This window comes from Rattus norvegicus, chromosome 6 (assembly GCF_036323735.1).
Source record: "Rattus norvegicus strain BN/NHsdMcwi chromosome 6, GRCr8, whole genome shotgun sequence".
Classification (NCBI taxonomy): Eukaryota; Metazoa; Chordata; class Mammalia; order Rodentia; family Muridae; genus Rattus; species Rattus norvegicus.
In genome coordinates this window covers 56,826,157-56,839,005 of record NC_086024.1, presented here as the reverse complement: position 1 = coordinate 56,839,005, position 12,849 = coordinate 56,826,157, and the positions used below count along the sequence as shown (strand labels likewise).

General features: G+C 39.2%; 1 protein-coding gene across 38 annotated transcripts in view; it reads left to right on the top strand.

Annotated features, from left to right (window-relative positions):
• The window catches only part of Hdac9 (histone deacetylase 9), an 862,183-nt gene that overhangs the window by 512,649 nt on the left and 336,685 nt on the right, over positions 1–12,849 (top strand). For 35 of the 38 annotated variants that reach the window (XM_063262499.1, XM_063262495.1, XM_063262482.1 and 32 more), the window contains 3 exon segments: positions 2,294–2,416; positions 5,195–5,405; positions 6,086–6,303. In XM_063262499.1, the coding sequence (XP_063118569.1) occupies positions 2,294–2,416; positions 5,195–5,405; positions 6,086–6,303 (552 nt within the window). 38 annotated transcript variants of the gene reach the window in all.

Sequence of the window (12,849 nt, the reverse complement as noted above, 5' to 3'; positions counted from 1 at the left end):
TTTCTTGGATTCCAGGGAATATTAGGGAATGTCGTGTGTGGTTTGTAGGTCCTCCTGTCTGTCAGATCACCAGGGTTGTCTTCTTCACAGGCTCCATTTTCTCCCCTTCTCCTCTCTTCATGAGCCTTAGAGAGTTTCTCAGGTACAGCATGAATCTTACTTGTTTCCCCTGGTCCATTGCTCAGGGGGCAGCTGTAAGGTAGGATGCATGTGGAGATGACCCTGCTGGCCTCAATGGGAGCCTGCACGTCTCATAGTCTTCTTAGTCTCCTTATCTAAACAATGGTCATGAGGTAGTTTGGGAGTATTAGTGATGCTAGCCTCAGGATGTTGATAGACACTGGGAGTTAATATACCTCCATGAAAGACAGAGCCACAAGAATTTTATACTAAACTTCTAGAGCCTGCCATCCAGAGAAGGAGTATCAACAAATCCCTTCATGTCAGACAGAGCCCATGTGAGCAACCTGCCAGCTGTCTCCACCACCACATCTGAGGAAACACTTAGTTTCCACCCGAGTGTGTTGTCGTCATGGATAGGGTGGGTGGGAAGGGATACAAAAGTCATCTCTGTTACACAAAGAGAACCTCGTGTCTGAGGCTTGTGGCATTCTCCTGCCACAGTTCCTGTCAAGCCACTGCTGTGGGAAGCAGTCACAACCTTGGATGGTAATTCTCAATTAAAGTTCCCGTCTTTTTTTTTTCTTCTCTTCTATGGATACAGATGAATAGTCTACTCCTTTATTTCAAAAGAGTATTGTCTGCCAGTAACCTAATAAGACAGTTTTGCTTCCTTGTATCTTTTGTGGTTCCTGCATACCCTATACACTGAAACTGACTTCGAAGCCAACTGTGTAAACAGAATAGCTGCTTGTTATTTTACTTTGGGCAGATACAACTATTACTGATAGCTCCTAAAATAAAATGATAATCTCATACATTATAATTTAAAAACCTTTCCCAGTAATTTTCATGCTTTGGGGTTTTCAGGCGAGCTTCAATTTTGCCATATAAGCGCAATGGAGCATTAATAGCTCAGCCTAACACATGCTGTTCATGCATGAATAGCCGACATGTTCTAAGGAGAAACACAGCCTGGGGTAGAGATCCGTGCTGCAATAGGAAGGCTCCACATACAGCCTCTGCTTCTGTTATGTTAAGGCAGAGGCTCATCTCCCAACAGCTGAATGATTGAGATAACGCTTTGGAATAACATCCTGTGTTTTGGTGGCACAGCGCTCTTTAGTGACATTCCGAGGCTGCGTTGCAGTAGCACACGATATTTTCCCCCCGTTAATTGATATCCCAGGTTTGTCCTGAGGAAAATCTACAGCTCCCCCAAACATGCTTGACAAGTTATTATATTTACTTTAGTCAAAGCCCGTGTGTGCAATATCTCTCTTGGAGGTGGTCTATTATTGGAGTCCCATATGCTTTTTGTTTGGGAAGAAAGCAGTCACTGTGTTATACTGTAACATGGGGTATTCTTTTTCAGGATGTTGTACCCTTGGGAACCATATCAGGCCAGAGTTCCCTAGTCTAATAAGACCTTTGTAACTCTTATTGTATAAAAGTTCTAGGAGGGGAGCAAGAGTTAAACAGAAAATGTAAGTCGAGCAACCACAGTAGGCCACATGCAGGAACACATTTCTCTTAGTGTGGTATTAAAAAGGTATTTGTTTTAAAAATTACCGGATGCCAAAACATTGAATATATTTCAGTGTAAACACATATTTACTGTGGAATAGAGATCTCATAAAGATTTTAAATTTAGTTCTGAAAGCAAGTGATGTAAAATACCACCACCCATGGTTTATTAATATTTTTACATTAAAAATGTGATTAATATAGAAGCCTTCTACAGTGTTGCTTAATCTCCTGTGAGTTTCCTCTCAGTCAATGAAATCAAACTATGGTTGAAGCTATGATTACTTGATGAACTTATTCTTCCTACTAGTTGTATGAGAAGGTTTAAAAATGCTCGTAGTAGTCACCAACTGTGATTCTTGTATTTTCCAGAAAAATGAAAAACATGCTAATTATATTCCAAAAATCCATATTTTCAAAGGAATTTTTCACAATAAAAATAGAAATTCTGTTACCATAATTTATAGCTCTCTGATAATATTTTAAATTCTCTATTATAAAGCTTAAATATAGAAAGAAACAGTAAGTACTTAATGTTTCTCTTCGTGATCATGCAGAAACTGCTTCATGAAATTTGAACGTTTGTTAATTAAACGGATGACTTTGTAACATTTTGAGAACCTCCCTTTCTCATTTTCTTCAACAGCAGCTGGTTCCACAGCAGCGCATTCTGATTCACGAAGATTCCATGAACCTGCTGAGTCTCTACACCTCCCCGTCCCTGCCCAATATCACCCTGGGACTTCCAGCAGTGCCATCCCCACTCAGTGTGAGTCATGGCACCCCTCCGCCCAAACCAATGCAAGCCACACCTTATACATGATCCCGCTTCTACTATTTAACTACTTGAGGACCTTTTTAGGAAGGACGCCCCCTGCATGATTTGTTGTTTTCTGCTCTGTTTAAAGGCACTCCGTTTAATTTCAAATTACAGAATTGGTTCGTGTGATCATATACAAATAACTTACTTGGGTAATGATTTTTAGCGTAAAAACATTTGGTAGTTTTCACATGTACAATTTTAGTGGCTCCAACACCCTCCCCGTAGAGGAGAGATCATGGCCCCCATTCTCACAGAAGAGAAAACGAAGCCTTGGAGTTTGAAAGCCCAAAAATACAGACCCTTTTAGTGAGGGGCAGACCTGAGCATCCCCCCAGGCCCGAGCTTAGAAGTTCAGCCTGTGAGGGTAGCAGAACTTGTTTATAGAAATGGTTTTGTGAGTGACTTTACTTAGGGAATTCACTGATTCTGTAGTGGAGAATACCTACTGGAAAGGCTCCCCCAGCACAACATTTTACTATTCCCTGGAGATGCCAATAGAATTACTTAGTTTAAAAAATCTTGACAACTGAAATAGGATCTTTAGGAGGAGTAATTGTCCTAATACAAAGGAAGACAGAAATAATAATTTCATGTACATTCTCTAAAATAATATATATTTTACTTGTTACAAAATATTAATCAGCTTTACACAGGATAATTCATCGCAGATGTTAATAAATTAGACCTTCCATACATAGAAGTCAGATGCTAGATACTGGAGGTAAGGCTGTCCCCACCCCTGCCACCAGTTTTAGCACTCAGTGTCAAGCCGTCCCCTAAATTCAGTATGTCAGATTCACATATATCCTTGAGGCAGATATTTTTATTAGGTCTAAAATTTTATAACAGCTGGATTATTAATAGAATGTAATGTCATCTTTCTGTGATCATAGTCCGTATGTGAAGAGAAGGCAGATTTAGGATGTGGTCTCTATAATCTAAGATTTACAAAAAGAAAAGCATGAGAATCCTGAATCAGTTACACTCTTGAAATTCCGAAGATTTGTAAACAGTTGATTTTAATGAGATGAAAAATGGAAGTGGCAATGAAACCATAAACAAGACATGGGTTGGGGGTGTCTTTAAAGCCTCCCGTATTGAAATCGTGTTTTTATTCTTCTCTCATTTATTTTCATTGCATATAAATGCCAAGCCCTGCACTTCTGTGAGACACCAACTGGCATTTTGTTGCACCATTTTCTGTGCTCTCACCCACCACATCTTGCTAGCTCACACATATACCACTTTTAATGTAGTCAAAGAAAAAAAAACTTCCCCCACAGGACTGAGCTAAAGCCAGAACGTTTTATGTTTCAGTGCCAACGCTACTTGGTGCCGTTGGATGCACAAAGCAGTGTGGTTTGGATTCGTTTCTTTTTTTTTCTTTGCTTCAATTTTGGTGTGAATGAGGCCTTCACAATTAATTTCTCAAGCTTACCTTTGGCCTGCAGAAGGATCTCTAATATTCCCTTCCCCCACTGCACAGCAGAAGATTTTAAGGAGAAGAGGCTGGGCCAGGCTCCGTTTCTATATTAAACATTGGATTGACCCACTCTGTGACTCAGACAAACCATTTACCTCTCTGTCCTTCAATTTCTCCATCACTGAAAATTGTTTTGCCTCCCTGGTGCACGGCAATTTTGAAAGATGAAACATAAGTTTTGAAAAGAAACATGCCACATAATTTTGAGGCATTAGACTTCTGCTTTTGTAATACCAAAATGACCACCATTCATTAAATTTTTTGAATAGGATAATTCATTATTGCTCTTGATGATGTAATTATTATGGCGTCATTACTGTGTTACCATGCCTTTCAAGTTCTTAATAACACTTTTATTTGATATCTGATTTCACTTGTAGTTTACTTTATTATACAAAAGTATCTGGGTTGTCATTTTTAATTTTCAGAGATGTAGGGATCTGTTATGAATTAATAGAAAATATATATTTAAATCAAATCCCTGTCTATTTGTACCAGCTTTCGCTGAGTGAGAGAACTTTATCTTAAACTTAAATATTTGAAACTTATAGCTCTATGAAAAATTAGAGGTGTGGTAAGAATTTATATTTTGCGCTTTTCTTAAAAATTCTAGAATTATAGACTGCCTTATCCTCATCCATATGATAGCCTTTATTTGAATAAATTTTAACTTTCCAACTTACCTTATACTCCTACAGTGTCTTTTAATTAATTTCACCAGTTAAAAGCCTGACTTTTTTTTTTTACTTTTAGTTAAGTTGATGTATAATAATTGAATGTATGTATAGTTTGCAACAGGGTGTTTTGATCTGTATGTTGAAATGACTTAAGCTAATCACTGTATTATTTACTTCCTGTTCTTTGGTAAGAAGACTAAGTTACTTCCTAAGACACTTTTTAATATATTATATTATTTAAACCATTAACACTAGGATATACAATGAAACTTTTAAACTGGTTCTTCTTGTGTAGCTGAAAGTTTGTCTACTCTCTCATTTTTAATATTTAACACTAATTTTCCTTATGCTTGGTGCACAGATACTCTACTGCATTGCTAAACAGTTGCTAAATTATTTCCAGGGCCTCAACTGTATCTTTTTTTAATTCTTTTAGTGTAAAAGATACAGTGTTAACCATTTTCCTCAGTCTCTACACTGGGCAGGAGAGACTTACATAATGACTAGAGTCCCAGCATTGACAGGGATCCGGAGGAGTAACGTGTTCATTCTTTCCTGACACAGGCTTCTAATTCCCTCAAAGACAAGCAGAAGTGTGAGACACAGATGCTCAGACAAGGTGTCCCTCTGCCCGGCCAGTATGGAAGTGGCATTGCAGCATCCTCCAGCCATGCTCATGTAGCAATGGAGGGCAAACCGAACAGCAGTCACCAAGCTCTCCTGCAGCACCTCCTGCTGAAGGAACAAATGAGACAGCAAAAGCTTCTTGTGGCTGGTAATTAATAATGGCATTCTTTTCGGCCCTTTAAGACCATTACCAATGATCTGGTGTGACATTTAACTCAGAGCTGTAATAGCAATTCCGGTTGCTGTGCAAGTGCCAAACTTTTGGCGCTGTGGTAGGAGCTATGATCATTATGCATTCCTGTTCTGTGGGGGGTGGGGTGCGTGGGAGGGACCCTTGGTACATAACAGACACTGCATTGCCAGTTGATGCTTCTACTGCACAGACACACTCCTGATTGAGGATTTTGTACTTGTGCCTTCCACCCAGTCAAGCCTTCTTAAGTTATCTGTCTGGCAAATGCTTCTTGACTTCTCTTAAAATTCTGTATCAGTGTATCTTTGTTTACACACACACGCACACACACTTGCACACATACATACACATTCACACTCACATTTACACACGTACCCATACACACTCTCACTCATACTCAATGCTCACTCTTGCACTCTTACATACACACACTTACACACTCACACTCATACAGACATTCACACTCACATTCACACACGCATTCATATACCCTCTCACACTCACACTCACACTTACACTCATATACACACCCTCACTCACACTCACTCTCACATTCTTCTACTCTCACACTCACACACAGACACATGCGCTTACAGTCATGCTGTGCTCACTCACACGCACATTTTGTTTTTCAGGTGGAGTTCCATTACACCCCCAGTCTCCTTTGGCAACAAAAGAAAGAATTTCACCAGGCATTAGAGGTACCCACAAATTGCCCCGCCACAGACCCCTCAATCGAACTCAGTCTGCACCTTTGCCTCAGAGCACGCTGGCTCAGCTGGTCATTCAGCAGCAGCACCAGCAGTTCCTGGAGAAGCAGAAGCAATACCAGCAGCAGATCCACATGAACAAAGTAAGCCATGAAGCAGTTAAATACTGTAAACACTGGTTTCCAAAGAAGGGCTCTCTTTACTGGAGATGGGAGGAGAGTGCTGGGACCAGACAGAGTGCCAGGATTACTGTCCTTGCCCAGCCATCTAGGTCAAAGGACAAGGTCACAATATCACCCTTTTTATGTTCACAAGATAGTTGAAGTAAAAGTTGAGATCATGGGTTAACAATATGATTTAAGTTTGAGGAGGTGTTTATTTAATTCACAGACACATAAGCCTTGTGTGTATAGAGCCTCATTTGGGATGCAGGGTAAATGTGTGGGCTGACAAGTCAGAAAGGTTGCACAGGTGTTGGCAGATAGGAGAGTGGAAGCCAACATTGTATTTCTTGGTGTCTCGGTCATGCTTATTTTTCAGTGTGCCTACTTCATTCCAAAAATCATCTGAAACAGTCTCTCTGAAACTTCTGGTCGTTTCTTTCCACAACCTTGATTTGGGCTGAAGTAACAACTATGATCTGTACCCTGATACTCTACAAGTTCTCCTATTAAACCAACCACAAAGAAAGAGTGACTGTGGTATAATGGTAGCCAACGGCACACCAAAACACGTTGTATGAATTTGTAGGGAAATGATCCCTCTCTGTTGTTCTCTGTGACATACGCTCGTGCCCCAAAGGCATCACTGTTCACTGATAAACAGATATCCAGCCTAGCTTAGCAAAGGCTTTGTTGCAGTGTAAGACACAAAGCCCAACATAAAAAGCCCTGGTGGGAGCAGAAGCCATCACTGTCCTTTAAGTCTTCCTCATGGCAGTAAGAGTGGGGTCTTCACTTTGTAGCAGCCTTACTGTAAGACTCCCTCAAGATGACCTTTTCTTCTTGGGTGCCACTCAAGGATGGAGTCATGAACTAAAGAGTCCTGAGCAGTATTGAGCAATACTAAACACGAATTGGTCCAGGCTAGCCCCTTGCTTTTTGAAGACAGGGCAGTGTGAGTTACTGAGATGGAACTGTGCTCTTTCCAGCCTTCTTGCACTAGAACTGATAGGTCCAAGGTTCTCGAACGTGGGGCCATGACTCCTTTGGGAATTGAAAGACCATGGGAAACACAGATATTTACATTACTATCCATAACAGTAGCAAAAATTATGGCTATAAAGTAGCAACATAAATAATTTTATGCTTGGGGGTCACCATAACATGACGACCATATTAAAAGGTCACAATCTTAGGAAGGTTGAGAACTGTTGTTGTATACCGTTTCTGAGTCATCTGACTGCAGTGGCATTTCTCTAAGTTTGTTAACTGAATTTCTATCAAATCAGTTTCTTCTGGACGGAATTAACTTCCTTCCTTGCCTGTTGCACAATTCATCAGCTTGAATGCACAGGCTCAACCTATAGTTGTAAAGTGAGGTTTATTTGTTTGGTGGCTTTTTGAAACAACTTAGAATGAGTCCATATCCTTTAAAAAACTGCCAGTTGCATGAATTTGCATGGAATGATGGACTTGGAATCAAGTTTTAACTTTATAATCTTTGTCTTGAACTTAGGTTTGCCTATAAAACTAGTATTGGAGACTCTGAATTCTTTGTTGGCACTCATTTTCACATTTATCAAAATCCTTGAGTGTATATATCCTGCTGTTGATAAATCAGTCAATTGTGTCCCTGTGAAATTAAGTTTTATATGAATAACTGTAGGATATTTCAGTATTCACTTTTTATGACCCAGAGTTGCCATGGTTTCAGACTCAGATGGGATGCTCATGCTACATTTTTCTATTTGGTACCACACTGGAGACTTTGACAGGCGGATGCTAAGCTCAGTCTCGAGATAAAACTAAGAGGAAAAGCAGGCATTTGCATTTGAGCAATAGGCAAAGCAAATCTTATCAGCAGCCTTCCCCATGTGGGGCTGATTCCGTGGAATCTGTTAAGAATTCTACTCCAAATTGGAAACAAACCTATACTTTGAGGTGTACATTTATACAGTGGTTTGATTATTAAATCTTGTCTTAATTAGGTAAAATGAAGGCCAGAGAACTTCAAAGTGTAAAGCTGATCTCTGTATGTTAGCTTCTCTCAGCTCGGGTGTTTAGATTACTCAAACAGGTCTCCACTTGCCTTTATTCCAAGTATGTATTCCATATGTCTAATCAAGTGGCATATGCACAGTGGATATCCTCTAGATTTTTTAAATATTTTAAGTGTCTTCAATTGTATAAGGAAATGGAGAAGAATCATATTAAAGGTAATATTGAACCTGTATTGTATTTTGAAGTGTTTCCACTAGAATTGTCAATAAGTGAGTCACTACCATTCACCCTTCTTCCAAGATGATAAAAATATTTGCTCTTCATTGGGTTATGACTATACCTTAAAAGCCAAGAGTTACTACTAAGTTTCTGCACGAGAATACACTTAATGTGTTCTGTCCATTTCATGAATGGTTATTAGTAAGAAATAACTACAGAAATGTTGTCATTTTCTATGATCATAGGTGAACCTTGATGTCATCCTTTCCAACTGGAGCAAATAGTTGGCATGATAAAATTATGGTCCTCATTCATGAGCAGTCATAACAGGAAATAAGCATATGTAAAAATGTAGGTGTGCAAATGGCATGCTTAAAATATCTTTTTCTTTAAGACTTTTGGCATTTTATAGCTTTCCTTTCCCTTTAGTACTTAGAGGAAGAAAGTATGAAATGAGAACATAGTTAAAAATAAAGATGTCTGAGCTGTCAAGAGGAGCTACTTAAATGTTTGCCATCTCCTGATGACCCGAGTTTGATTCAAGGGCCCCCACGATAGTGGGAGAGAATAGATCCCTACACGTTGTTCTCAGACCTCCACACGTATGCATACCCACAGCATTTAAACAAACTCAATAATACATAAATAAGTGTAATAAGTATTTTTTAAAGTAATGATATTTCTAAACCATTATCATGTCATGGTTGACCATCATGGTAAAAATCTTCAATGCTATGTTTTAATTGTCAATAATTCTTAGAAAGTTTAGAAGGACTCTCTATGTACTTGGTACAAAGCTTTTCACTGAATTTTTGAAAAACTTATGAAACATATAGTAAAATATTATTAATCCTACCTGGTGATTTAACTACTTGTTGTCTCTGTTTCAGTGCCATTCACATAGGGTATTTGAATCTCCCAAGATTATTTGCCTCTTACAATTATGTTATAAATGATCAAAAGGCCACCAGAAATACAATATTTTCATTGCAGTGTCTACCAGCAGCTAATGAGGCAACTTGAAAGAAAGGATAGTTCCAGGTCAGAGAGAAAACTCACTCAGAATAATTTATTATTCTCTTTATGAGTATAAACCCTCTATTTCCACAGAAAAAATGTTGAGGTGCTTAACCATGCAGAAATCATATCTTATATCATCTTTGTATGTTTTTGAGTTTTCAAAAATAAAAATTGTGCATTTTTTTTATCCCTAGTATATGTATGTTTACACTGTGGTGCTTTAAGTTTTGACAAACCTAAGAAACAAACAAACAAACAAACAAACAAACAAAGGATTTTCTTTATCCTAGAACCAGAGGAAGGCACTTGGGTTTACCTCATTTCACTTGGGCTTTGTTTCTCCTGTTGGAGTCAAAATGAGTGGGTCAAATATAAACCACCCACTATTACCACCAAGAATAGGAGGATATGAGCAATTTTCTTCTGAGCCCACTTTATACGTTGACAGTTTTTCCCCCAGGACAATAAAACCACGATCTAGTTAAAAAGAAACACTCAACAGTTGTTTGTCCATATTGACAAGCTTTTAAATATCGTTTAACAAAAGTACACATATGCAGTCATGTCCTTGTGGGTGTGTTGTCTTCCTGACTGTCCTTTAGGCTTAAGAGTTGAGGACTCAACTCAAGGTCGTGACATCAAATCTCTGACATCCCCTGGCCCCCAACCCCCAGAAGCAACATTCTGTTGTAGCTTTAATAACATATCATTGATTTGAGCCCAAAAGTTTCTGCCTCAACTGAAATGTTCATACATTCTCTAACATTTGCTTTCAAATATTTATCCCATGAAATCTACTTGATCTGAAGTTTAACCGATATTTGGCCTCACATGCCATTCACCTTGCACTTGCTCAGCAGACCACCACTGAATTCTTACTTTGGGCAGACACTGCCTTACGCCCTAATAATCCTCATTTAGTGTCTTCAAGGGAGGGAGAAGAAGGCAACTCACATGGTAGAGCAGTGTGCTCAGCGCCAGAACAGAAGACGAGAGACTGGAAATTGAACTTTTTAAAGGAAATAACACTTGAGATTTGATCAGTTACCTCCCTTGATTATTCTGTGTCTGTAATCTTCCCTTTTCTCTGTTCTTTCATTTATCTTTTTTTTTCTTGGCTCTGTGATAAATATCTTACTCATTCCTGTGGCTGGATATCAGCCAACACATTTTTAAAAACAAATATAATTCAAGAGATGATATCTTATAGATGTCAAGGTTCAGCCTAGATATATGCATTTATTATTTATTTATTACCGTGATACTTAGGCTTTTTGACATGAGTACTATTTTATCATAATAAAGATATGTCCAAGACAAGACCAATAAATTGAAGGCCAAACAGATGTTCTGTGTTGCTTTATTAAAACAGGTAGACGTTCTCTTCTGACAAGCAGGGCAGAATATAATTGTGCTCAACTCTAAAGCTGAGCAAATAAGGAGTTTCCTTAGAATTTTGGGAGAGACTCTGACCCTCAATCCAAGTAGTGTATGTTTCATCTATTCCTTTTATTGTAATTGTATTAATCAGTGTTACATATCCCCCGTGCTCCCTAATGTTTTATGACCACTGCCTGTCCCTAATTATTTATCCTCAGCAACCCGAGAGAGAATATTCTCTCATCTCAGTGGCCACATGCAAACGCAGCATGTGTGTATTTCCTTCCTAAATTGAGTGCTAATATAGGATTACTGTTTGTACGATTGGAAACAGCATGCATTTTACCAAAGCTGTTTTTGAAGGTCAACGATCCTATAGACAAGTGTATCTTAAAATGTCACTGTTTAAAGCCATAGTTCATATTCATTAGCAAATCTGGACTTCACATTAGGTTTATTGTATGTATCTCTGATTACTTATGAGATTAAAATGTGAAACATAATGGAAGGCCTGTACCCATCTCAGATCTGTGTTTCGAACCGATCTCTCCTAGTGTACTTCTTCTCTGTGTGTATCTCCCCACTGTCTGCTCCCCTAGCTCAGTAAGCTCAATAGGTAAACAGACCCACTCCCTTTTGCATGTAGTGTCTCCTGTGAGCCGAATTCTCCTTGCCAGCATCTTTCTGTGCATTATCCCTCCAACCACCACCAAGAATATTAATTTTCCAGGGATTTCATCGAGTTCAGCAAATTGCCAGTGCTTTCTAGCCACAGAGATAGAGTCTGTTCTCAACTGTCGTGTGAGTGGTTTCAGTCGGGTTCCTGCCACTAAGCACATGATTGTATGTCACAGAGCTACAGATCTCACATTCCAGAGCAAAGCAGACACGTATTTTAAAGGGCAGGGTCACCCTGTGGTATTTCTGTGTTGCTTTAGATTTGCCAGGATGAAGGAACGCCATTTCCCCACACTGCTTCTAGCTTCCGGCATGTTGACTTCCATTCAGGTACTCACGTGTCTGGCAGTCCTCGTATGTGGTCTTGGCGGCGGGACTTGTTGGAGCAAGGCTTGCAGGCGGCTGGCTGGCTCATGGTTCATGTGGGGGTGGTGCCCAGCCCAGCTGCAGCAGGGTCGCATTGTGCTTCTTTCTTGAGTGTGTTGGACAGACCATCTTCTTACAGGAGTTCTGAGCAAACCAAAGCTGAAGGTTGACTGACTTCATCCTGTTCTACCGGAATGCAAATGTTGGCATCTCCTCCACGGGTGGTTGGAAAATGCCTTGTTTTACGTCTTAAACAACGGATGAGCAGAAACTTGAACAGTGCTTTCATTTAGGAAAGTAGGCATTACTCTTGTCAGGGTTCATTTCTCCCTATCCAGCTGACAGCTTGTTTCCACGCAGAGCCTTTTAATCACCAATTCAGGATTACATTTTGCCCATTGGATGGATAGTATCTTCAAAAACGTTCGCACACATTGAAGGCAGGTTTTATTACAGTAAAAAGCCCCCTCGATTATTTATCTATCTATTGAAGTTTATAAAAGAAACTTGGACTTTTCTCTTAAATAGATTCTGTTTTGACATGATTAGGCCAATATAAATAGATCCTTGTAGGTATGTAGTGTGCTTTAGAAAAAAACCCACTTACACTACAAACCCAGCTTACATCACCATGCAAAATTTATATAAAAGCATTTCAAAATGTAATTACGACCCGATGGTTTATAATACATAGAAAATTGCTTGCTGCTTTATTATTAGCTATGACAAAATCTTGTGTTTGGAAATGAAGCTAAATGATCATTCCAGTAGATTAATGTCTACTCTTCCTAAAAATTCTCCAGTAATGCTTTCCTAGCTGCAGAGTCAAGGGAGGGGCCTCAACATTTATTTTTCAATCTGTAC